Source organism: Mauremys mutica, chromosome 21 (assembly GCF_020497125.1).
Source record: "Mauremys mutica isolate MM-2020 ecotype Southern chromosome 21, ASM2049712v1, whole genome shotgun sequence".
NCBI lineage: Eukaryota > Metazoa > Chordata > Testudines > Geoemydidae > Mauremys > Mauremys mutica.
The window spans coordinates 25284027-25309239 of record NC_059092.1 but is presented as its reverse complement, the minus strand read 5'-3'; the positions used below and the strand labels follow the sequence as shown (position 1 = coordinate 25309239).

Sequence of the window (25213 nt, the reverse complement as noted above, 5' to 3'; positions counted from 1 at the left end):
GGCAAGGTGCAAGCTTCCTTATACAACCTTGTAGAATATAATGCACCTCAATTCTGACTCACAACATCCCTTTGCCTTTATTTGGCATATGGAATCAATTATACCAAACTACGGGTGCATTTTTGTGATGTGAAGAAGCATCCACATGAGTCAAAACAACAATCTGAAAATTACATAGAAAGTTCTACTGCTAACAACAGGCATTAGGAGACATTTTCCAACCATAAATTAAATCTTCAAAAATATACATCCTTTATAGGCAATAAAGTTTGAGAAAGTGAACCATTAAAATGCTCTAATTAAGAAGTGCTTTACTGATTATTTTAAATGCAAGTCCTAGCTGAGCATTTGAACCAACTGCTGAGAACAATTTTGGACTCTTTCTTTTAGCTGAGAAGGAATTAAATTTTTTTTTCCAGAACATTCTGTGCATCTTCTCTCCCCTGGTTTCCCACTACTGAGTGTTCCTCATATCTAGTCATGCAAATAGAAATGTATCAGAACCAAAGCTCCAGTTCGGAATGATCCTTGAGTTCAGAAAAGTTAAAGTTGGAGGAGAACTCTGAGGCTTGGGCCTATTACAATATTTAGAGGTGAGAGTGTTTAAAAAAAAAAAAAAAAGAAAAAGGAGAGAGAGAACATGAAATCTTCTTTAGTGTTGAGTCATAGGAGAGAATCACTTCAGCTCCAATTCTCTGAATCGCACTCTTGTAGCCGTAAATAGCACTGGCAAAGCACTGGCTATAGGGAAATTAAGTACTGCCTAAGAGACCCTTTTAAATGATTCATGTATCATTTTGCAAGCAGGCCTGTAATGTAAGTATTAAAATACATCGAAGATTTTTAAATGAAAAAATAAACAAAGGCCGTGAAGTGCACAGACAGCTATATTTGCTATTCCGCTGTTTGTCTTTATGTTTCATTTAATGTGTTTGTCTTAAAAGGGTGTTTGTATTTTGAACAACTCAGCTGCCTTGTTTGCTACGAGTTCAAATGGTTCTAATTCTAAACTGTAAAATATTTCACCTGCAGATTATTTTATCTGGTTAAATGTATCTTCTCTGGGGAGACAGGAACATGTTAAGACCTTTGTTAATCTACTGCACAGTAGAATGCGATCATGCATTACTGGTGTGGTAAGGACAAACACCAGCAGTTTTGAGCCAACTGGAGATATTGAACTAAGTAGAAAGAACTTGTTGCTCTTGGAGTAAAAAATGCTGGAGTCATCGTCTTGCTAGATATGAACTGATTGTCATGCTGGAGATAAGCTCGGATAATATGGTGCAAACATAGTTTTTTTTTTTTGTTTTTTTTTTAAACAGCAAATTAACAGAGTTTTTCCAGTTATAAGCTTTTCATCAAACCTTTCCTAACTGGTAACCTTAAGATAGCCTCAAAAACATTAATTTTACTATGAGAAACAAGTGTTTCAGAGTAATCTGACAAATATTTAAAAATGTTGAGCACACAGTCTACTTAAGAAACAAGTTTGGAAAACTAACTCAAGCAGGAGAGAGAGAAATTTGTATGCAAATTTTGTGTTTTTAATATATTTTAATGTTTTATATAATATAAAAACATATACTGAAAGTTTAATTTGAATCCTAAAATTGTGTTGAGTGAAACTGACAAGGGTTGCAGTTATAACTAAACAATCAAAATAGAATTATGTTTTTTTAATAATACAATGGCACATACAAATCTGACTTTAGCTGACCAGCAAGTGTCCCCCAGCAAGATTCTAAATTAATTAGAAAGTGCATCTGGGACTCTTGGCTTTTATCAGAGTCCCCAGTTTTGATACTCTGCTCTCCTGACACATGTTGGCAACGGGAACATGGAAGGGGAAAAGAAAAAGAAATATGATAGTCAAGGTTCACCATGGACAGCTGAGAGCAGAACCTTGTCAGTAACCTCTTTTCACATTACAGCAAAATCACTTAACAATTTGGATGAGACCAAGGGGAGTATAAAAGCAAAAGATGCGTGCATCAATCTTGTTCCAGCTGACAAAGCATTATTTACATGCATTATTGCAAATGTAATCATAACAATTGATTGTGCTTTAATACCATTTTGTATTAGTCCTGCATCCCCAATCACCCTCTGAAATGTTTCACTGTTTGTATTATTCAGGATCTTTATTTATCAGTTACTGAGAAGTTTATCATGGTTACCAAAATGTTATTTTTTTTTAAATGTAGAAAGGTTAGTTCAATTATTAGCTTTAAACCAATTTATAAGCTGGTTATACCGCACTGACAGATCAGGTTTAGAAAGCTAGATTGAAGCGTCCTTGGACTTTGGAAGTTAGTACCAAGAGAAGTCTGCACTCAGGAAAATCTGCTGATGATGCGTCTGCTCTATTCTTAATTCACTGCCAAATGAGATACTGTGTAATACAGGTCAGTGAACCAATGACTGAGCTTCTCACTGAAGTCCAGTTACCAAGGCTCATTAAGTTTTGATTGGTTAGTTGCCATTCAGCATGTTTTTGGGCAAAAGGCCAGGATAAAAAGCACCTTTTACAGTGATACATGCAATGTAAATATTAAAGAGTTTTAAATATACATTCTGAAATATATAACAATGACCAGGCTGTTGGGCAATTCAGATAATGGAATGTGACAGTCCAGGGATTAAGTAGCAAAAAATATAACATCAACAGTTGTTAATCTATAGAGAAAGCTACTGTGCTAAAAGTACTATTATTTTACAGTTTTGTTATATATGTGGTATAATGTGCTTAAAAATGGCACAATCAATACATTTAGCACAATTATATTTAAAAAAAAGACAGAGCCATATCTGTAGATATAGATATATATAGATATAGATATAGTTATATAATTTCCAGCAATAATCTGAAATTATCAGATACCTTTAGTTGAGTATCTAGGCATAGTATTACAGAAAAATAAAAAGACACCTATGTTTTCTTTCTTTTAGAATATTTTCCCACCAAACCCTAAATTGCCAAACTACTTTGTAATATTTTCTAAAATCTACCTTTTAAAGACTTAAAACATCACACGAAAACACTGCTCTCACTCACTCTCTCTGGAAGTTCATTTGGAGCCAAGAAGATTTTGATATAGAAAGGAGAAGAATGAGATCAATGAAGTTGAGAATTAGATACAATATTTTAATTTCATTAGATGTACTGTAACTTTGTAACTGACATTCTTAAAAGGCGGGATAATCCCATTATTTATCTTAAACAAGCAATTTACAAGAATATCACAGTAAGAAAAGGTTTTATAGTTGTTCATAAACTACTGCTATCCCTGTTATCTTGTCAACCAAGTAATCTGAGGTTATTTACTTAAGTTTTATTAGAATATAAAACAACAGTATACAAAAATAACTTGGAATTACTGCTTGGTACTTAGTCACTTCTGTTTGGAGATTGTTCTCAAAAGGTCTCACATAGTAATTTTTTTGCTGCTAGTTAGGGTATTTTGTGGTTATAATTGTGACAATGATTAAACCACAAGTGATTTTGCAGGGATTTGCCAGTACAGATGTCACAATACTTAGAAAAAAATACTGTGCAAGGTTATACTAAATTTCTCCCAAAACTGTGTTAAGGTTAGGTTATATTTAATTTCTGAGTGTCTACAAACAAGGGCAAAAGGTCCGACATCCCCTGGTAGTGCCACTAAAATGCAGACGAACTGTGCAATCCCTGTCTCAGTCAGTGAGCCACTGGAACATGTTAAGATTGGCTAGACACGTAACAAACATAGCAGACATAAAACAAAACTCCCTAAAAATGCTAAGCAAATTCTTATTAAACATTATTTAAATGTAAGATGATGCTTTCTTCTCTTTTCGTTTTGTTGAAAAAACTGCTACATTTCAGATTTTCAAAGCTTCCTTTTTGCACAACAGATCAGACAGCAAATAATTTATCAGTTTTCTAGATTTGGTTCCTAAACAACCTGGCTTGGCAAATGTCCCCTGAACATCAACAAAAACAGATTATAAAATTACATCTTATTATAAATAGCATTGTCCTGTTGTTGAAGTGGCTGAATAAACTAGTTTGCTGAGCATGTTTCTTAGCCTTCACTGGGTAGCTGTGACAAAAAATGGCAAGTAACTGCTAACAAGAATCTCTATGTTCTAAAAACAAACCAAAACAGTAAGATGTAAGGGAACTAAAATCTACAACTACATTTGATGACCAGAAGTGGGCCCAAAGTCAAATCCACAAACCTTTGAATTTTGGGGAAATTTTGTCAAGAACCCCCAAAATGTGGGGAAACTGTTACCTGATCTCAATTTTGCATAGTGGGTGCATGATTACTTATAAGTTACCTAAATGCACTACATATCCAGGTGCCTATCCTTTAGTCACACAGTTTTGAAACTTGGGCCCTATTTTGCACTGGTAACCAACAGTTTGTTGCTATATGTCAATAATGGTCAGTTACTTCTTCCATTATAAGCCCTATATTTTGATGATTTTTAATGCGTCAAGCCACCAAGATAATTCTAAACTAGGATATCGTTTTTCTTAAAACACAGTAGCCTAAGTCCACTGAATGGATACAGCACACCCCTGAGTTCCTTTTATATAACATTTTATCTGGGAGCCTGAAAAGGTGCAATTTTTGAAACAAGCTGCAGTGAAGCCCAGCAGAATGTGTCATGCTTAGTCAGTTTCACCACAAGATCTTCAACCATGCACATATTCGGGGTAAGAGTAGCAGCACGTTAGGGTTTAGTTTTAGTGGGGAAACTCAAACTTTGAAAAAAGAACAGGAGTACTTGTGGCACCTTAGAGACTAACAAATTTATTTGAGCATAATCTTTTATGGGCTACGGCCCACTTCATCGGATGCATAGAATGGAACATACAGTAAGAAGATATTTATACATACAGAGAACATGAAAAGATGGAAGTACCCATAACAACTGTAAGAGGCTAATTAATTAAGAGAAGCTATTATCAGCAGGGGAGAAAAACTTTAGAAGTGATCATCAAGATGGCCCATTTCGGACAGTTGACACGAAGGTGTGAGGATACTTTTTAACATGGGGAAATAGATTCAATTAGCGTAATGACCGAGCCATTCCCTGTCTCTGTTCAAACCTAAGTTAATGGTATCTAGTTTGCATATTAATTCAAGTTCAGCAGCTTCTCATTGGAGTCTGTTTTTGAAGCTTTTCTGTCGCAAAATTGCCACCTTAACGTCTGTCACTGAGTGATTAGAGAGGTTGAAGTGTTCTCTTACTGGTTTTTGAATGTTATGATTCCTGATGTCAGATTTGTATCCATCTATTCTTTTGCATAGAGACTGTCCGGTCTGGCCAATGTACATGGCAGAGGGGCATTGCTGGCACATCGCTCAGACACAGACAAACACCTACAAGATCTCTATCAAGCATTCTTAAAACTACAATACCCACTGCTGAAGTGAAAAAACAGATTGACAGAGCCAGAAGAGTACCCAGAAGTCACCTAATACAGGACAGGCCCAACAAAGAAAATAACAGAACCCCACTAGCCGTCACTTCAGCCCCCAACTAAAACCCCTCCAGCGCATCATCAAAGATCTACAACCTATCCTGAAAGATGATCCTTCAGTCTCACAGATCTTGGGAGACAGACCTGTCCTCGCTTACAGACAGCCCCCCCAACCTGAAGCAAATACTCACCAGCAACCACACACCATACAACAAAAACACTAACCCAGGAACCTATCCTTGCAACAAACCCTGCTGCCAACTCTGTCCACATATCTATTCAAGTGACACCATCATAGGACCTAATCACATCAGCCACACCATCAGGGGCTCGTACACCTGCACATCTACCAATGTGATATATGCCATCATGTGCCAGCAATGCCCCTCTGCCATGTACACTGGCCAAAACAGACAGTCTCTACAACAGAAAAGCTTCAAAAACAGACTCCAATGAGAAGCTGCTGAACTTGAATTAATATGCAAACTAGATACCGTTAACTTAGGTTTGAACAGAGACTGGGAATGGTTCAGTCATTACACTAATTGAATCTATTTCCCTATGTTAAAGTATCCTCACATGTTCGTGTCAACTGTCTGAAATGGGCCATCTTGATGATCACTTCTAAAGTTTTTCTCCCCTGCTGATGATAGCTTCTCTTAATTAATTAGCCTCTTACTGTTGGTATGGCTACTTCCACCTTTTCATGTTCTCTGTATGTATAAATATCTTCTTACTGTATGTTCCATTCTATGTATCCGATGAAGTGGGCCGTAGCCCACAAAAGCTTGTGCTCAAATACATTTGTTAGTCTCTAAGGTGCCACAAGTACTCCTGTTCTTTTTGCTGATACAGACTAACATGGCTGCTACTCTGAAACCTGTCAAACTTTGAAGTGTAGAAAAAACTTAGCTCAGATAATACTCAGGGCAATTTTTATTCTGTCCAGACAAAATCTTCTGTTTCTAGTAGGTTGGTCCTCTAACAGCTACCTTGATATAGTATCAAGCCTGAAGGACTCATGCACCTCCCACATCAATGAAAATTACAATGTACAACACAACAATCCCTTGAATATTGGATTGGAAGTAAAGTACTGCAGATCAGACACCATGTGAAGAACAATTTAATTCTCCCACAATGACAGTATCCAAAACTTGTATTTGCAATGTCACTGCTATAGCCAGTAAGGTGTAATGGGGAAGTTATTTTTCAAATTTAAAAATAGAAACATAAAACATAAAATCAATATTAAATAAAGAGAAATGCTAAGAACAAAAGTGAAAAAGTAAATTCAACCCCTAGTCCTTTCACACACGCTTCATTTAAAGTTGCGAATAGTGCCATTGAAGTTTATGGGAATACTCACATGCTTAAAGTTAAGCACATGAATAAATCTTTGCAGAATTTGGGTCTATTGTAGGTCTTGCACAGGCTGCAGTTCCAACTGGTCTCAGATCTCTACAATACCTAAGCCACATGGGGAAAATTCAGGGACACAATGGCAGCCTTCTCTCAGAAGTGCCTTGTTTCATAGGTTTGGGAATACTCTGTTATTTTTGCCTCTCTAATGTTGCAGTGGTCACTCTGCATGGGTCAACTGCTGTGTGTTAGTCTACAACTGAAAAGAACAGTTCCCAGTGGGGTTCGTAGTCAGAGACTCTCAGTCTGAAAGCTTGCATCTAGGGAAAAAAGGATAATCTTACATTACAACGGATTGTTTCTTGCTTTGAGGGACTGAAAGATTTGCTGAATTTGACAGAGAGTAATGCCCTTTTCTTTCATCTCCTCCTGTTAGCTAATGCTAACTCTGGGCAGTTAGTCTGTATGGTTAACAGTGACTCTCACCCCAATACAACAGGATTCACATGCATTAGTTCATAGACTTTTCTAACAATTTAAAAAAAGTTGTAAGTTTTCAATTTATCAATGAATGTTGCTTGTTGTTCAATATTAGAACTTTGTCTGCCTCCCACTTTCCAAACCCCTTCGGGGATGGACATGCCTCCTTTAGCAAACAATTTATGTTGATGAATTCTGATTTAAGTTAAAATGGGAAGCCACGATGCCTTTTCTGGGTCACTCACACAAAACTAACTCTTAAACAGAGTGCAACTTGTTTATGAACAAAGAAATAATTTTATCCTATGAACAGGAAAAGACTATAGGCATAATTCAATAGAAAATGGACAATTAATTTTGGCAACATTATATACAAACAAGAGTTAGATTCTTTCCAACTGTTTTTAACACAAGAGCACATTCTTAATTGAAAGGGAAAAAGTGTATCGCCGTGTCATCTGTTGGGATTCATTAAATATCAAGGCCTAGTTATAACACTCTGAAAGCACTTATCCTTCAGGGGAATCAATAGGAAATCCTCAACTTAAGTTATTAATGTTCTATGCCTAAGAAATATTGCCATGCTTTAGATATCACAGAAAATTAAAAATGACTTGCAGTAGTTTGCATGAAAATAAGAAAACCTGGACAGAAATAATTCTGTAATACAAGTAGGGAAGATAGAAATTAATAAACAAAAATGAAATAATCTCATGTCTTCCCCAGTCCCTCTCTGTAATGCTGCTGTCAAAAAGTCCAATTTAGAGCATGACAAAACTGTATTAATTCTTTAAAAAAAGAAACGATTGTCCTTAGAAAGCACAATTGACAGGCAATATGTGCTTATAACTCAATACAAATTTGGACTACACAAAATAAAAAATAAATAAATTTTAAATGGAAAAACCATATACTGAATCTCTCATGGAGAGAAACATATTTTAGTAAATTTATCTTGTAGTCAACAGTATTTATGAATGAGATAATTCTTTTTTAATAGGATAATTACAATGATATTCCTCATGTGTTTTAAGTGTTTTTCCTTTTTAGCAGAACACATAGGATGAACAACATTATAAAACAGCATAAGAAACTGTAATATACAGAAATAAACCAGAGCTCTTGTGAGATATGGAACTATCATGCTTCAAAATAAGTGTTTAATAAGTAATCTGTGACCTTGCAATTTCTGAATTTGCATACACTCCTGACTATGTGTGCGCTCAATTTAATAACATGGAGAACAAGTCATCAATAGTACAATATCCTATGTCAAATTCTGTAGCTATTAGAGCCTTTAACAGGTTCTTAAAATTATTTGGATTATTTCATGCCAAGATCTTATACTATCTAAACTCAACAATCTTCTCCATTCTGTTCCTTTTGGAATATACTTAAGTAGCAAAAACAGAGCAAAAAAAATTGAACCTTAGAATTTTTCAAGTTGATTTTTGTATAAAAAGCATTCTCTACATATTATTTGTATACAACAGGTGTTACTCAGCACAGTAGCTCTTGTTCTCTGAACATACGTCCTCCACCGAGTTGTGTGCCTGACCACTCAGCGACAAACCCTTTTCAAGGATGCACATCAATCAAACCTTACATTCTATTGTCTAAGGGAATCAAGACCACACCCTGTATAGCCATTACTCAGTTCTTCCCAGCCTCCAAAAGCATTAGGTCTTGAATTCTCAATCATTCACAATCAGTGTGGCTCTGTTAGAGGCAATATGTTCAGAGTACAGGAGTTGTTTTGGTAATTTGTTCTCATAAATGACATTGCCTAGAAGAACCCAAATGCAGCAGACTAGCTAGCTGTAACCTCCCTGTCAAGAAGAGGGCTGAGTTCTTCAGTCAATGTTCAATAGGCAGAACCGCTCTCCCGAAACCAAAATCAGTTCTTGATGTGACACAGAGTGATTTGTGAAGGTGCAAACCGAGCTCTACACTTTTCAGATAAGGGCACGTTACAGATACAGGCGACTGAAGTTGCCACCCTTTGCCTCAGCCCTGAAATATCTGCCATCTCATAAGATAATGTACAGCCCTATCTATTTAGGTAGGATGTGAGCTGAAGTGGCCCAACCTTTACATTTTTCTTCAAAGATCATAAACATTGGACCATCAAAAAGGTTTATTTCTAAGCGGGGATTGACTACTCTCTTGATATCCAGGACATGCAGCTCACCTTTCCAGGACAGCTTAGGGCTTTGGGGAAAATAGAGGCACTGATATGCATCGATTTAGGTGAAAATTTTAGATGAAGCCTAAATACCACCTTCTCCCTATACAAGGTGTTAAAGGGTGACCTGACCCCATAACAGCCAGTAACTCAGAGATCCTAATAATCAAGGTTATGGCCATCAGGACAAAAAACTTTCCACAAGAGGTGGTAAGTGAGTGAGTTCACATAGGATCAAAGGACCTTTCACATGTTTAGTTAGTACCTAATTGAAATTTCAAGGAGCATTTCCCCCTGTAACATAAAAGAAGGTGTCTGAAATTAGACTATAAACTCTTAAGGGAAGGTACTGTGCTTTCCTATGTGTTGTACAGCACCTAGCACATTGAGACCCCAAGCCTAACTCGAGCCTTTGGGTATTTCTCCAGCACAAATAAGAAATGACAGTGATACAACTTGCAGGCCCCTGCTAACTCTGGAGCAAAACCTCAGACACTGGCTCTGAGTTCTAACATGCAAGTCCACATCTGGATGACCTCAGGTCAGTAAAGATGCCACTGAGGGTTTGAACGTCCACTCAATAATCTACCTCCTCAACTCAGGTCTTCATTCATGGTGGTTTTTGTACCTGCCAGAGGGGGTTTCTTTGTTTTGGATTCATTGTTCCCATGGATTAATTGCCTTTTGATATGACAAGTGACCATGTGCTCACTCTGTTGAGGTATTACAGGACAACCATATTGTCCATGACTGAGAACCAGCCCGAGGGGTCCTCAGCACTAGAAAATTTACATGGAGCCTCAACTCTGAAAGGCTATCAACAGTCAAGTTTACTAATTAAGCACCTCACACTATACCAGAGACATCTGTGTCTATCATTATCTGAGGCGCTTGGTGTGAGGAGAACCTTTCCGTGACTACTTTCCCCAACATTGTGCATCATAGGAAAGTCTGACCTTCTCAGAAGGGGATTCTGCCAACTCCATCTGGAGAGGTAGAGGGGACATGGGGTTAACTCTTTTGGAAAGGAGAATGGAGGGCTCAAGGGATATGCCCACACCCCTAAATGCCAATGCCAACTTTGAAAAGGTCTGTGGCCACCAGACTCCTATATGTAGATCTGTAAATGCAATGTCATTAAGGAGAATAGCTTTCACATTGCATATAAGCTGGCTTGGTGAACAACTTTTGTGCATATCTGGAACAATTTCGCATATTTTACTGAAACAAACATCATCAATCAACAGATATGCCCAGCTGCCCAACTAATGTCTGATTGCAATTTCAGTTCAGTGGGGACTTGAGATACAATCTTGTTAAATCATACAAATGTACAGATAGGGAATTGAATGGTAGCCAAGTTGGCCTTAGCTGTTGCTTGTGAACAGTTGACTAGAGAAAGAGGAATTTAGAACAATGGACCTTACTGAAAGAGGTGTTTAATTCTCTTAATATCATATGGTGGGAAAATGAAATCAAGAACTAGAGAGCTACTGAACAACACAGAGTAGTCATTTTTGAAAATGTCCATACATTTAAAAATAATGCTTGGAATGTGATTGTATCTCACTTTACAGAATAGATGTAGGGCCTACAAGTTAAGGATCGTAGAGTATTTAACTTAAACAGGGAGAACAATGGAAGGTGCACTGTATATCCCTTATTATCTAGAACATTAATTCCAAGTAGTTTCAAAGACCTAAGTTTTAATATAAGAAATAAAAAGTTTCCATCTATCAACCTGGGGTCTAAAACAATAATACATTTAAAAGATGTAATGTCACCAGCATTATGGCCTCAAGAATTGGGATTTGGCTTGTAGATGTGTATTTATTAACATCTTCTAAATACTCATTATAATAACCAAGTAAATACCTTTATAAGTCACCTGAAACAATGGTGGTGGCATAACAACACTATCATTTGTTATAATCTTATAAAACAGACCATTCCAGCGGTTCTCAAACTGTGGGTCAGGACCCAAAGTGGGTCACAACCCCGTTTTAATGAGGTAGCCAGAGCTGGTGTTAGATTGCTGGGGCCGAGGACTGAAGCCCAAGCCCCACCACCCGGGGGCCAAAGCCTGATGGCTTCAACCTGAAGTGGTGGCGCTCAGGTTACAGGCGCCCCACCTGAGGCTGAAGCCCTGGGGCCTTGGCCCCCACGCCCGGAGCAGCAAGGCTGAGGCAGGCTCAGGCTTTGGTCCTCCCTCCTGGGGTCATGTAGTAATTTTTGTTGTCAGAAGCGGTCACAGTGCAATGAAGTTTGAGAACCCCTGGACTATTCTATAGAAATTTCCCAAATACCACAGTTTTCAGCAGTCTTGCTACTGTGTGGTGGGTCACTACTGGAACATTACTAGCCTTTAGGTAACAGTATTCACGTGAGGATGGTAAAGGGCTTTTCAAAGATGGGTAAGTATGAACCCATCTCTGACACAGGAAAACCGAAGCATAGAGAGGTGAAGTGGCTTGCAAAAGGTCACATAGCAAATCAGTGCTAGAGTGAGGAATAACTGTAGTCCCTTGGCACTAAGCAACAGACCATGCTGTCTACACAGTTTTGTTGTTTTCATTACATTTTTATTTGTACATCACAGGTCATATTTTCCTTTTATTCACATCTCTTCATTAAACTGGGATTTCAAAATGGTGTCAGAAGAGCAGTCCTGTTGTGAGATCATAATTATTTACAAGAATTCTTTGACTATTTTAGGTTAATGGGAGAGGGCAAACAGAACGCAGACCTCACTTTTAAAAATTTTTGATGAAGAGTTTTACTGGTTGCTGAAACATAGTGAGTCTAACCCCTACCCTAAAAAAAACCCAATGTACAGTAAAACTAGTTTACAAATCCAAGAAAGTGGCTGCAAAAGCTATGGATATTTGTATGGGATCAACACTAAGGCCCTGATTTATCAAGGTATATAAGCATGTGCTAACATTTAACCACATGAATCACTGAACTCAGTGGTCCCACGCTTGTGTAAGCACCTTGCTAAAACAGGGCCTAACCAAACAATAAATCATAGAACTGGAAGGGACCTCGAGAGGTCATCTAGTCCAGCCCCCTGCACTTGTGGTAGGACTAATTATCTAGACCATTCCTGACAGGTGTTTGTCTAACCTGCTCTTAAAAATCTCCCATGCTGGAGATTCCACAACCTCCATAGGCAATTTATTCCAGTGCTTAACCACCCTGACAGTTAGGAAGTTTTTCCTAATGCCCAACCTAAATCTCCCTTGCTGCAATTTAAGCCTATTGCTTCTTGTCCTATCCTCAGAGGTTAAGAAAAACAATTTTTCTTCCTCCTCCCTGTAACAACCTTTTACATACTTGAAAACTGTTATGTCCCCTCTCAGTCTTTTCTTTTCCAGACTAAACAAACCCAATTTTTTCAATCTTCCCTCATAGATCATGTTTTCTAGACCAATAATCACTTTTGTTGCTCTTCTCTGGACTCTCTCCAATTTTTCCACCTCCTTCCTGAAATGTGGTGCCCAGAACTGGACAAAATACTCCAGTTGAGGCCTAATCAGAGCGGAAGAATTACTTCTTGTGTCTTGCTTACAACACTCCTGCTAATACATTCCAGAATGACGTTCGCTTTTTTTGCAACAGCGTTATACTGTTTACTCACATTTAGCTTGTGGTCCACTATGAACCCCATATCCCTTTCTGCAGTACTCTCTCCTAGGCAGCCATTTCCCATTTTGTATGTGTGCAACTGATTGTTCCTTCCTAAGTGGAGTACTCTGCATTTGTCCTCAGTGAATTTAATCCCATTTACTTCAGACCATTTCTCCAGTTTGTCCAGATCATTTTGAATTTTAATCCTATCCTCCAAAGCACTTGCAACCCCTCCAAGCTTGGTATCGTCCGCAATAATAATTATAAATATCCATTTAAACATGCCTATATCTTTGTTAGTTTGGAGGCAGAAATAACCTATTTGGGAGTACTCGTATTTTAGGTGAACGTGTATGAGAAGATATTTTATTAGGAGACTAGTTATGTGTGTCCATTGGGGCTCTTAGCACTGCCCATTATTATGCTTTCCTGAAACTTCTCACTTTAAAACCTGGCTTTCAGTTGCTCATTAACTTCACCAAAGCTTAATTATTTGGGTTAAAATTTTCCATCGGGGGTGACTGCCTCCAGCTGTTTATTTTATTCTATTATTTATTTTGAAATTTCAGTCAAAGTGTCTCAGTCATTTCTGAGAATGAGGCTAGAGAAAGATATATTTTGTCCTTGTTAAAAAATTCTGGAGACCTTTTCTTTGAGAAGCTCTAGTGCCCCCATGCATTGGAGCAAGGACTTGAAATGTGGCAGGAGCTGGTCTTTGTGTTAGGAATGGGCCTTTTGCTGTTCAGAAAATCTGCCCAAATTTGGCCAATTTAAAAGCCTTTGAGAAAATTCCAGCTTGTGCATGCTCAGTCCAGACTTGAAAGAGCATGCAGCTAAATTCCCTGAAGATTCCATCTGCAATGAGCAGGACCCGCGTTAGACTTGCTGGAGCCCAGGGCAGAAACTAAGGAGTGAGCCCCACCGGCCAGGGCCAAAGCTGAAGCCCGAGCCGTCACCTAGGGCTGAAGCCTGAGCCACCTGGTGTCTCTGCTCCCCACACCCCACAAACGTTCCTCTGCGCTCCCCTAGGAGAGTGCGCCCCCCCCCCCCCGCCAGCTTGCAAACCTCTGCTTTAGTGTGATTTAGTTCCACTTTTAGGGATTACTGTAATATTTGCATTACCCACAGTGATTCCGTAGATGTGTTGTAACTTAGCTTCGTTGGGCCCCAGGCAATTGTCCTGCTTGCTGCCTCCTAATGCCAGCCCTGGCAATGAGCATGCTCAAGCCCTCTCCAACTTCTTCTGCAATTGCTGCTCTGGTCTGCGGAGGGGTAGGCCAGGTCTGGGTCCAGACATTGGAACTGTAAGCAGGGAGAGACTTTCTCCTGTGCTCTTGGTATGGAGGAAGCTGCCTGATTCAAATGCAAAGGTGACAAGAGTACTCTGAAAAATCATGATTTAGGCATCTCAAACCCAAAATTAATGGATACTTTTGACCTTAATTTCTCTGCCTCAGTTCCCCATCTGTAAACCGGGGATAATACTACACCTTCACCTCACAGGGGTGTTGTGAAAATAAACTAGTTAATATTTCTGAGTAATTAGATATTATAGTGATGAGAACCACTGAAATTAATAAGGAAGTTAATAATTCTCTCTTCAGAGCAGGTGCAGCAAATAAGACATGGGGCTGTACACTTAATAATGAGGATAAAAAAATATAATAGCTGCTCATTAAGTGTGCACCATCCATTATGTGCACTTAATAAGGCAGGGGGTCTGTGGCAAAAATTGTATGTGATCATGTATCTGTGTGTGTGTGTATATGCATATTAAGATTTGTATTCGAGATACAGATATTTGAAGCAAATACCTGATGAATCATGAAATAATTAAATTATGTAAATTTCAGGACTTTATCTATATCTATATCTGTCCCCATATTTCCCTTCTGATTTTTTCCATAGATTTAGCTGAGATGGTTATGAAACATTAAGAATATAACAAGTAGAAATGCAGTTTCTTTCCATTGCTATTTTTGGAATATTTTATCATTAACCTATCAAGAAAATTGATACAAATGTCTGCTCTAATCCCATTCAAACGTCCCTTTTCGAATTTTTCTCCACAACTACTATTCTTCAAACTTTCATTTTTAATCAACAACGCAGTTACATTTTTTTTTCTTGGTAATATAGCTATCATCAAGTGGTTCCAAGGTTGCTGCTTGTGCAATAGAATTGAATATGCCTTTTTTCCTACAGATCAGTTTTGTGGCATAATCGCTGTTGTACTTGAGTTACAATTCCATCATGATGGTTTCTCAATTTGCAGAACACAGTATTTGCAACCCACAGGGATTTTTTCTGTTTTGTTTTTGGATTGGAAACTAGGATATACAAACTTCTGAATTATATGTATTTTGACCCACACAGAGAACAGAGTCAAATGAATGCTTTGCTACAATAGAATCTGAAGCTTTGGGAACCTTCTGAAGTTATTCTTTAATAGCAGATTAGATTTAATAGAAACAAACAGAAGCAAAATCAATTTTCAGAGATGATATCACTAACCTCATTTGAGGGCCAAAGTTTCAAAAGTTAATTCCTAAATTGCACCAGTAAAAATCCTGTACACACTATTTTGCAGTGCTAGCTTTCTTTAGCAGCACGTATTCTCCGTAAAGATGATGTGATGTAACCAAAAAGAGCATTTATTTTATATCTTTATATAGTAATAACTTATTTTTATTATCATAGTATCTAGAAGCCCTAGCGCTCTCTCTCTTTCTAATATTCTGAAAATAGTTCTTTACTGGCATCTCTAACTTCTGTAAAGGCTAGTCAAAGTCCCAGTTCTACAACTGGAGAGAAATATCATTTTCTACAGAAAAAGTAGCTGCTGATTTTTGTTGTGTATGTAAATTCTTTTTCTGGAGCCTGCCACATTAGGGGTTTGTAATCGTATGATTTTCTTTACATAGTAACACTTGGAAATGGAGGTAGAAAAAAAAAGCAGAAGTGAAATGAACAAGGACTTTCAGGATCCAAAAAAGGCTGATTGAAATATGCTGGAGCCTGGCTATATTTAAAAGACCCTTGAATTGACAAGTTTTTTGCTTCCTGTTTCCTAACAGGCAGAACTATAATGCTTTACATTTTTAGGCGGAAAGGAGATAATTTCTGTTTATTTCAAAATATTATAAAGATTACAGCTCTCTCCCTCACTCAGGTTCCTGAACATTTTCATTCCTCCTCTATGATTTTATTGAAATTATTTGACCAAACTGTAGTCAACACAAGAGTTATTAGAACTGGTCAAAACAATTCAAAGGGAGGTTTCTTTGGTAAAAATGACCTTCTATTTGGGAAAAAAAAGGTTTTGTTTTTGAGGATTTTTCACCAAAGTCAGGTCTCCCACCCACGCCATCATCTCTCCCCTCAAGTTAAAAGTACAGTTGGGAAAATAAAAACTTTCAATAACAATTTCAATAATGTGTTTGATATTTTTAAAATAAAAAAAACTGTGAATAAAAAATGTCAGTCTGTTTTGTTTACTTCAAAATGGAAATGTTAACATTTTAATCAAAACAGGCTTCCATTTTTCAACAGCTCTACTTTTCATGCATGTTTGTAGAACACAGGTAATCAGTGCTTCTGCAAATTCTTTTCACTTAACCGCCTTTATAACATGCTCCCACATCATTTTCAGCAGTAAAGATTATTAGGACTATAATGTGGCCAGGGAAGAACACATAGGAAGGGAAAAAAGGGTAAAGAAACCCACGAGGTTCTGCTCTCACAGCTTCCTTCATGTTTACTGCTCAGGGAAAAGGGTTCAGGAGCTGCTCAGGGAAAAGGGTTCAGGAGCTGCAACAGCCCTACAAACTCCCAAAGGGTTTTGTCTCTACAGTGGAAGATTTTGTATTTTCATGGACACTTCCCATGATCACAGTTACATGGATGCATCATAATATTTTGGTACATACTGGCAGCAACATCAAAACCAGTCTGCAGCACATGCATTCAATCTGCTTTATGTGCCACTTTTTGCGATTACCAGCCTTAAAAATGTACAATAAATATATTTGCACCAATATTCCAACTAGACAAGAAGCTAAAAGCAACATGGTGTTTTCAGGAAGAACAGTAAAGATTTGATACCAAATATTTGATTAGCAATATTAAAATTTAAAATAAATTCATCTGGAAGACTGTTTAGGGGCTTGGTACATTCACAAAGCTGGCTGAGAACCTGGCAAGTAGTTTCAGAAATATAACTTAATTCTGTGACCTTGTTAAAGTAAATGGGTAAGTTAATTTAGAAAATCTCTATATTATTATGAGCATAACATTGCTTTAGGTTTCAACTCCCAAAACTAATAAGCAACATACTAGAAATTAACTTTATCAATACATATTAAATGAAGCAATTAAAGCTTGCAATAAAATGTAGAGAAAAATATGAAGACTGGATGGAACCAGGACTTTGAGGGGGAAAATTAGATAGATGATGGAGTGTGTACATCATTATTAAAATGGCAAATACCTAGACTTCATATCCAGATAATCTTGGCTTGAAGTGCAACAATAAAATCCTATCTGGATGTGCAGCCCTTATGTGTGCAGCCAGCTTGTATAAGAGGGAAATAACATGTCCTAACTGGCAAACTAAAAAGCTTCCCCACTCTAAGGTCTGGTGGTTGAAAGCTAGTAAGGTAATGTTAAAGGAGAAATGTACTTTGTGCATTAAGTACATTCTCCACTAAAGCTAGTCTATGACTAATACTTAGAAATGTTCAAGTACCTTCACCATTAAAATATTCAAGCTCACAAAAACAGCTTTAAAAGCATTTAGCTCTAAAAGCATTTATTTGCTGAACTGAATGAAAACAGAATGACAAAAACCAAGATTTTCACTGCAGTGTTTTCTGCAATTACTGCATGCAGATGCTTCAACTATGAAAATGTACAATTCACTAGATGAACTGGCTCACATATAATTTAAGGACACAATGCATAATATTCAATAGTCTGTATTTTCTGATGCCCTCTAAGGTAATTAAGTATATTCCCAATACATATTCACTCACTTTTTAAGCAAAAGTTTTTTATTTAATTAACCTGGAAACTACAAAACCTAAATGCTTGAAATAAACTTGCATATTGCGCAGTTTTGAACCTGGCAATACTCACTAAAATCCCCACAAAATGTTGCCAATTTAAATTGATATAACAACCACCACTGCCACCTTTAAGGTATTCAGAGAAAAATGAATATTAATTAATACAGATATTTCTCAACGTATGTTATTTCCTGACAATACTGGGCTGGATGAGCAATATATATGATCATTTCTATGCTCCACTAACAGCTATTTAAACTTAGCAATAGGACTCTCACCATACAATTTTATTTTTATTAAACTATGATCTGGTGATCAGTTTCTTGCTTTTTCCAACCCTTTGAGTCCCAGCATAATTGTTTTGACAGCTTGAATGATCCCACTAAGCTTGTCAATTTCTGTTGACATATAGCAATCTTTTACCTGGTTTGATTGCCTTCATTACAGCACGAGATGACTTAAGCACTGCTTCATAGATGGCCCTCTGGTCAGGAGTGAACTTTCCATTTGCTGGAAAAGTGCAGGTAATGTCAGAAGCATAGCAGTAATATTCTCCTCCCATGTCAAACAAGCTGAAAAGAAAGGGGGGGGGAAATGTGAAAAATGAAATGCCAGAGTAGTAGTAGTAGAACAAACATACATTTCTTTACATTCCTGGTTTAAATAAAGCCAGATTAGGCCAAAATTATCACCACCCAAAAGCGCTGTTCTGTGACCTAAGTGAAATGAGTTGGTAGTTGCACAGTATTTCCTTGTAGGCAGGTATTCACATCACAGAGAACATGAACAGGCACCCTTGCTGGAAATTTCAGCACAAGGTAAAAAGAATGAATGGGGATGAAGGCAGTTCCTTTAAAAAAAAGATTTAAAGGCATCCATGGCAACCTCTCAAGTTATAGCTCCTCTGACAAAATGGGATATTTTTGTGACTTTTTTTTTAATGAATCCTGTGTGCATCTCAGTTTCCCACTGTACTTTGCAATGCTATCCAGTGGGGTGGTGGTAGAGAAGGGCTCTCAGGGCATCACAAGAGACAGTTGGAGAGTGTGTGTTGCTTTGCTGTCTGGAATGCAATGAATGGGTTGTTAAGGAACTGTCTGGAACCTGCTGAAACCAACCCATATCAATGCAGAATCTGAAAGAGACAATGGGAAGCCCCAATGACCAGATCATGCCCACCTACAATCAATGACCAAGAAGAAGGAGGTTTTCCCTTCACCTCTCAGCAGGGTAGCTGAACAGAGACCAGCTCGAACAAAAGGACTGAGAGGTGACAAGCAAGGTATAAAGAGGGGGCTTCTGGAAGAGGCTAGCTGCTCTCACCTGGGACTGACAAAGAGGTCAGAGAAGAACACAACCTGAAATAGAATCCATTACAGCTTGGCTAGTGGATTGCTCTGGCTTGGCAGAATGGACTATGTCTTAATGTTTATTTCTCTGTGCTAACCTAAGGAATTCTGATGCTGTGTTCCAATTGACTACAAAATCCTATTGCTTTAGAAATGTTGCCTGGTGTCACTGCAAATACTTGATGAGGTACATTGGTCCCTGAAGAATGTAAATGTCTCTGACCAGGAGCTCACAGTGTGAAGCAGAAGTGTTTGTGCCTAGAGACTCAGTCTTGGAGGTGAGGCTGCATGGCCTACCCTGAAGGAAAAATGAGACCCTTTGCAGTCTCTATTACTGAAGGGATTCCTCCAAGAGACTGTTTAAAAGCTAGAGTGTAGCACCGATCCTGTGGATTTGTGACAACCGACATGAGGAAGTTTTCAGATGAAGAAACATCTACTTGTATCTCACTGAAAAGAAGCTAGGGCTTTTCAGGGAGGCCAGCCCCAAAACTTAATAGAGTATAAACATAAACATTAGACATAGTCCATTAAACTATGGCCATTTGCATCTAATTGTCAAAATCTATTTCTTGTTTAAACTCAATTTCTCTGTTAAAGGTTGAATGCCACTGCTCTGAACACTCATGTCCCTTTAGGACAAATTTGTCCAATAGGACTTTAAGAAACACATTATCTGCATTTTGAGGTGAACCAACCAGAAGAGAGCATTTAATACATCTTTCTGCATCAAAGACAGAAAACACTGGAGGTTTTTTTTTCTTTTTTAAGCACTTAATAGGAACAGTTTTACTGGGGCAATAAAACTTGTGCTGCCCTTTGAGAAATACATTTATTCCACATATGAATCAACCATTTACCATTTTAGGACTACAGCTTAATTCTTGCTGATTTCTAAGTGGTACTCTGTGTCCTTGTGACAGCCAGATTACACATTTGCAATATTGTGCCAGTACAACTTTCTGATATGGCACTGCCTCAGTTTCAGCAAACCTTAAAATTCAGCAGCAAGGCTTATCACCCCCAATCACCCCCCATGTAATGGGTGCTCTCTCACAATCAATGTAAGACTTTGTATGGTCTTGACCCTTAGCACTTAAATTATCTCCTCATTTCCCATGTAATGAGCCACAGTTGGATATCTGCTGATATAGGTCTTCTCACTGCTCCTATGCAACAATTACTATTTCAAACAATATGGATTTTAGAGCTTTTAGCTAGTGTGTGTAAAGTTACTGAATTCTCTTTCCCCAGCAGTTCATAGTGGAGTCAATTAAACAAAATACTTTTGTCCTATTTTGCTTTTTTCCCTCTTTTCTGTTTTAAAACTCAAATACTTTAATTTACATTATCTGTGCAATGCTGTGAGGTACCTTGGTATAAAGAGCAATATGTAAGCTCATTTTATTATTATACAACCAAAGAGGAACATCTTTAGTTTCAACCAACATTCACCCAGTGGGCTTCAAGTGTTATACACTTGTTAAGTGTCGATAGCATCTCCTTCTATGTTAGCCAGAGCCCTGTATATTCCACAGCACAATGGGTCCAGACTCTATCGCAAGCCCCTTTAAAATCTGCAGCATTGTCAATTGATCTTATCTCCATGAAACAGAATAACCTTCATTCCAATTCCATTCCACCCCAAACATACATGATTATGGCTCACAGTTGAAAATACTCAGTCATGAAATATTTGTCAGTGATTATTTTCAGCAATTATTATTTTTGATGCTAGGTGGTTTTTTTGGGCTGTGTTCTCCACATGCTTGGGGAGAGGGGAAATTATAGTAGGCTCAGTGATTCGTCTTTTCAGTTCCCCATTCATTGGCTGCTGCTTTATCCTCTAGGCTGCCTAGCCTGCATTCCTGGCTCCATGACCCTTTCCCTGGTTCTATAGAACAAGTGAAGGGAGAACGCACTGTAATATAATTAATTAATTCTCCTCTGTGGAGAAAGTTACAGAAGAGGCCACTCGCAGGCAGGTCTCAGCAGGACAGGGAGATAAAACAAAATATTGGATGCCTGTCCACTGCAATAAATGCATAATTTTGTTGTATCTCAGAAAAATGTCACACTCCATGGCTACACAATACTGGAGGCCAAGGGTTACCAGGTGAGGTGACTGGGGCAGTTATCATCTATCATTCATTCTTTCAGGAGCTATGAAGGCTCAGGATGGACACTTATAAACTCAAAAATGTGAACTCTTTGCAACCATAACTATTAAAAACTTGTTTTTAAATGGACGCAGGGCTTCTGGAGCACAAGACATTTGCCTTAGAATTCATCCCCTTGCCAACATCCTTGATTTTGTGATCACGAAATAGATACAGTCCTGATACCACCAAACAAAAGAAAAAACAAACATTTGAACATATTAAATTAAATTAGAATCAACTAAGTATTTGCCAGAATTAAATATGAATCTTTTAGGTGGCAAATGTACTTATTAAGAGTCATTAATGTACACTCTGAGGGTGAAAACCTGGCCCCATTCAAGTTAATGGCAACATTTCCATTGATTTCAATGAGGCGAGGATTTCATCCTGAGTTACTACATTATAAACAAATTCTATTAATCCCTTAGCTCTCAAGCAACATGTGCTTCTTTATAGGCATGCATATAGGTCTCTCTTGGGTTTTTGGTAAGATATTCAAGCAACATTTCTGAGACACATTCACTTCAGGTTAGTCTATACTACAAAGTTTTGCTGGCATAGCTATGTTGGCTAGGAGCATGAAAAAAATTACACCCCCTAGCTGACAATGTTTTGCTGGCAAAACCACTAGATGCAACTATGCCGACAGATGAGTGCGCTGTTGGCTTATATAATGTTGTTCAGGGATATGGTATAGCTCAGAGGTCCCCAATCTTTTCCGGGTGGCGGGCACTGGACGACGAGCCACCGAGGACCATGGCCAGCGGACAAGCATCTGCCAAAATGCCGTCGAGAAGCGGTAACATCAAGAGGCGTCGCCACTGAAATGCCGCCGAAAATCAGCATCATTTCAGCGGCGATGCCTCTTGATGATGCCGCTTTTTTGGCAGCATTTCAGTGGATGCTTGTCCGCCAGCCAGTACATGGGTGCACATAAATGCCCCAGCGGGCGCCATGGCGCCCATGGGCACCATGTTGGGGACCACTGGTGTAGCTGATATCCTGGCCAAAGAACTCCTGCGGACTTATGCTGCACCTCCAGGGGGCTTGTGGCTAGCTGTAACCACATAGACTCTATAACTATAAATCAAGTTAAATACATTTGTACTAGTAGCCACTGACATAAATTAAAGTTTCTGCTTTGATATTTTAGTTCTACGAAAGTTGCTGTAAGGGAGGATATTTATTTTAATATTAATAATGTAAATAACTTACTTTGTAATAACTTAATACATACATTATTTGACTGAAATCTGTTCCATTCTTTTGTGACTATACAAAAAGTTGTAATAAAATAATGTGTAGAAAGATGATACTAGAGATACCAGATAAGGCCTATTTCAAATCACTCAAATGACCAAAGAGGTCACACCAGCATATCAGAAGGGAATAAACAAGTACTGTGTGGGAAAGACATTACATATCCATTGAGATTGATATTATCAAATATGGAAAGCAAGTAGATATCTGCCAGGGTCTCAAATCTTGTGGTTCGGTTATAGTGAAATAATTACAGTATGAGTTAGTACCAATCATAATCCTACTATTAAGATCTATATTGAAATTCATAACATATGACAGATTGTGTGATTTGGTTTGCATTCAACAAGGCAACAGTTCTGGTCCTACAGAAGACAAAGTTAAGTTTCGCCATTTGTAGGGGAAAATAACTATTAAAGTTATTTTATAACTTTAATAGCTATAAAATATTATAACTATATTCCTATATTCCTTTATCAAAGGAAAAAATGGTGCGTTCCCTTTGATTCTTTATGATGTATGGGTTTAAGTTTGTTTTCTGCTTGTTTTTTAACCCTAGAAATATCTCTGACCTTATTTTCACTGTTTCAGCTAATGGTCCCCCATGAAGGGCCCCAGAAACAAAGCAAGAGCTCAGTTGTTCATTGAAAAAAATGGGAGTGCTGAATCATTAACAAAGCTCTCTCTTTCCAAGAGTTTGTGAGGTGTTCAAGTTAAATAGGTTTTAATGAAAAATAAGAGGTATGAGATTTGTAATAGTCTGACTACAAATCAATTGCTTATTTTAAAAAAGAAATTTAAGATTAAAATATCATAATCCCACAAGTTCTCCACTTGCATAGGAGGTTTTTAAGAAACAAGTAGAATTATATAACCAAACTTACTTGCAGTTTGTCTTTATGTATCAAATGAGCAAGTACCCCAGTTATTTTTTCTTTATAAGTCACCTTAAAACACTGAGTCAGAACATAAATAGCCCAATTCTCTAGCTCACATGGGACTATTTTGAGACCCTGACTTTTGAGATAACTAGGGACAGATGGCTAAATCTTGTGTCGTAAAGTGCCTTGTGGCTAAGCCAATGAATATTTTATATCTCCAATTAATAAATGAATTATAATTTAACTTTAATACAATGGGTTAAAACTGAACAGTCATAATTACTACTTAATGTTATATTACAATAATGCCCAAAGACCAATCAGGCACTGTACAGATATATACAAAGATGAGGTTAAATAGGTTTTAACAAAAAATAAGAGGCACAAGATTTTCCATAGTCTGACTAAAAATCAATTGCTCATTTAAAAAAAAAAGATTAAAATGTCATAATCCTACTAATTCTCCACTTGCCGTACCCCAACGAGTTTACAGTCAAAATGCATAAATCAGACTGTAAATCCATGCTCTGTGTGGGCAAACCTCTGTGTCCATGCAGGACCCCACTGAAGTCAATGTTGCTTTGCCTGGATGCAAAGGTCCACCCATACGCAGCCACTTGTAGGATCTGAGCATTAGAAATAAAACTCCTGTTTGGAAGATTTAGCTATGAGAATGTAGGCTCATGTTATTTAGGAAATTCTCACATAGTTAATCATTAAATTAGTGTGTGTGTGCGTGTGTGTGTGTGTGTGTGTAAAGACATGATATTTTCTAGATTATACACAATTAAAATGTGAAATATATTTTTAAATATAAAACGTTTATTTTATTGAAGAATTAAAGTTGTAGAAGAGAAGCCATTCCCACAACACAAAGACAAGCAATTTTACCATTATTTCACAAAATGGTAATTACATATGAGCTCAAACCAAAACCCAAGAGCAGTAAAACCCACAACATTGCTGAAGCTGGATATTATATTTATGGTTCAGGCTCATTTCTAAACAGTAGCAAACTAGACAGCATATATATAAAAGTGTTGGCAGATGGAGAAAGTGTTTGATGTAATTATTAATATTGTTCTCAGTAAAAAGGTGCCATGTTCTTTAGGGTTGCATTCTAGATAGTACTGGACCCTGAGAGTGTGAACCAATCCCAAATTCAGAGGACAGACACTAAAAATTTAATTTTGTGAAATTCAAATTTTCATAGTACTTGGGATTTTCAAAGACGCTGAACATTGGCCTAATTTTGCTTACACTGAAGTCAATGAAAGTTTTACCACTGATTTCAATGTGAGCAGTTAGGCCAACACTGTGTTCTTCTTAAAAACCTGCCTACTAACTATCTGAACTTTG

The 25213-nt window shown here is 37.6% G+C and overlaps 1 protein-coding gene across 1 annotated transcript in view; it reads right to left on the bottom strand.

Annotated features, from left to right (window-relative positions):
• LOC123354471 (xaa-Pro dipeptidase-like) overlaps positions 1-25213 on the bottom strand; it is a 92516-nt gene that overhangs the window by 28661 nt on the left and 38642 nt on the right. The window contains exon 5 of the mRNA XM_044996581.1: positions 18626-18774. Coding sequence (XP_044852516.1) covers positions 18626-18774 — 149 coding nt within the window. The remainder of the gene's footprint in view (positions 1-18625; positions 18775-25213) is intronic.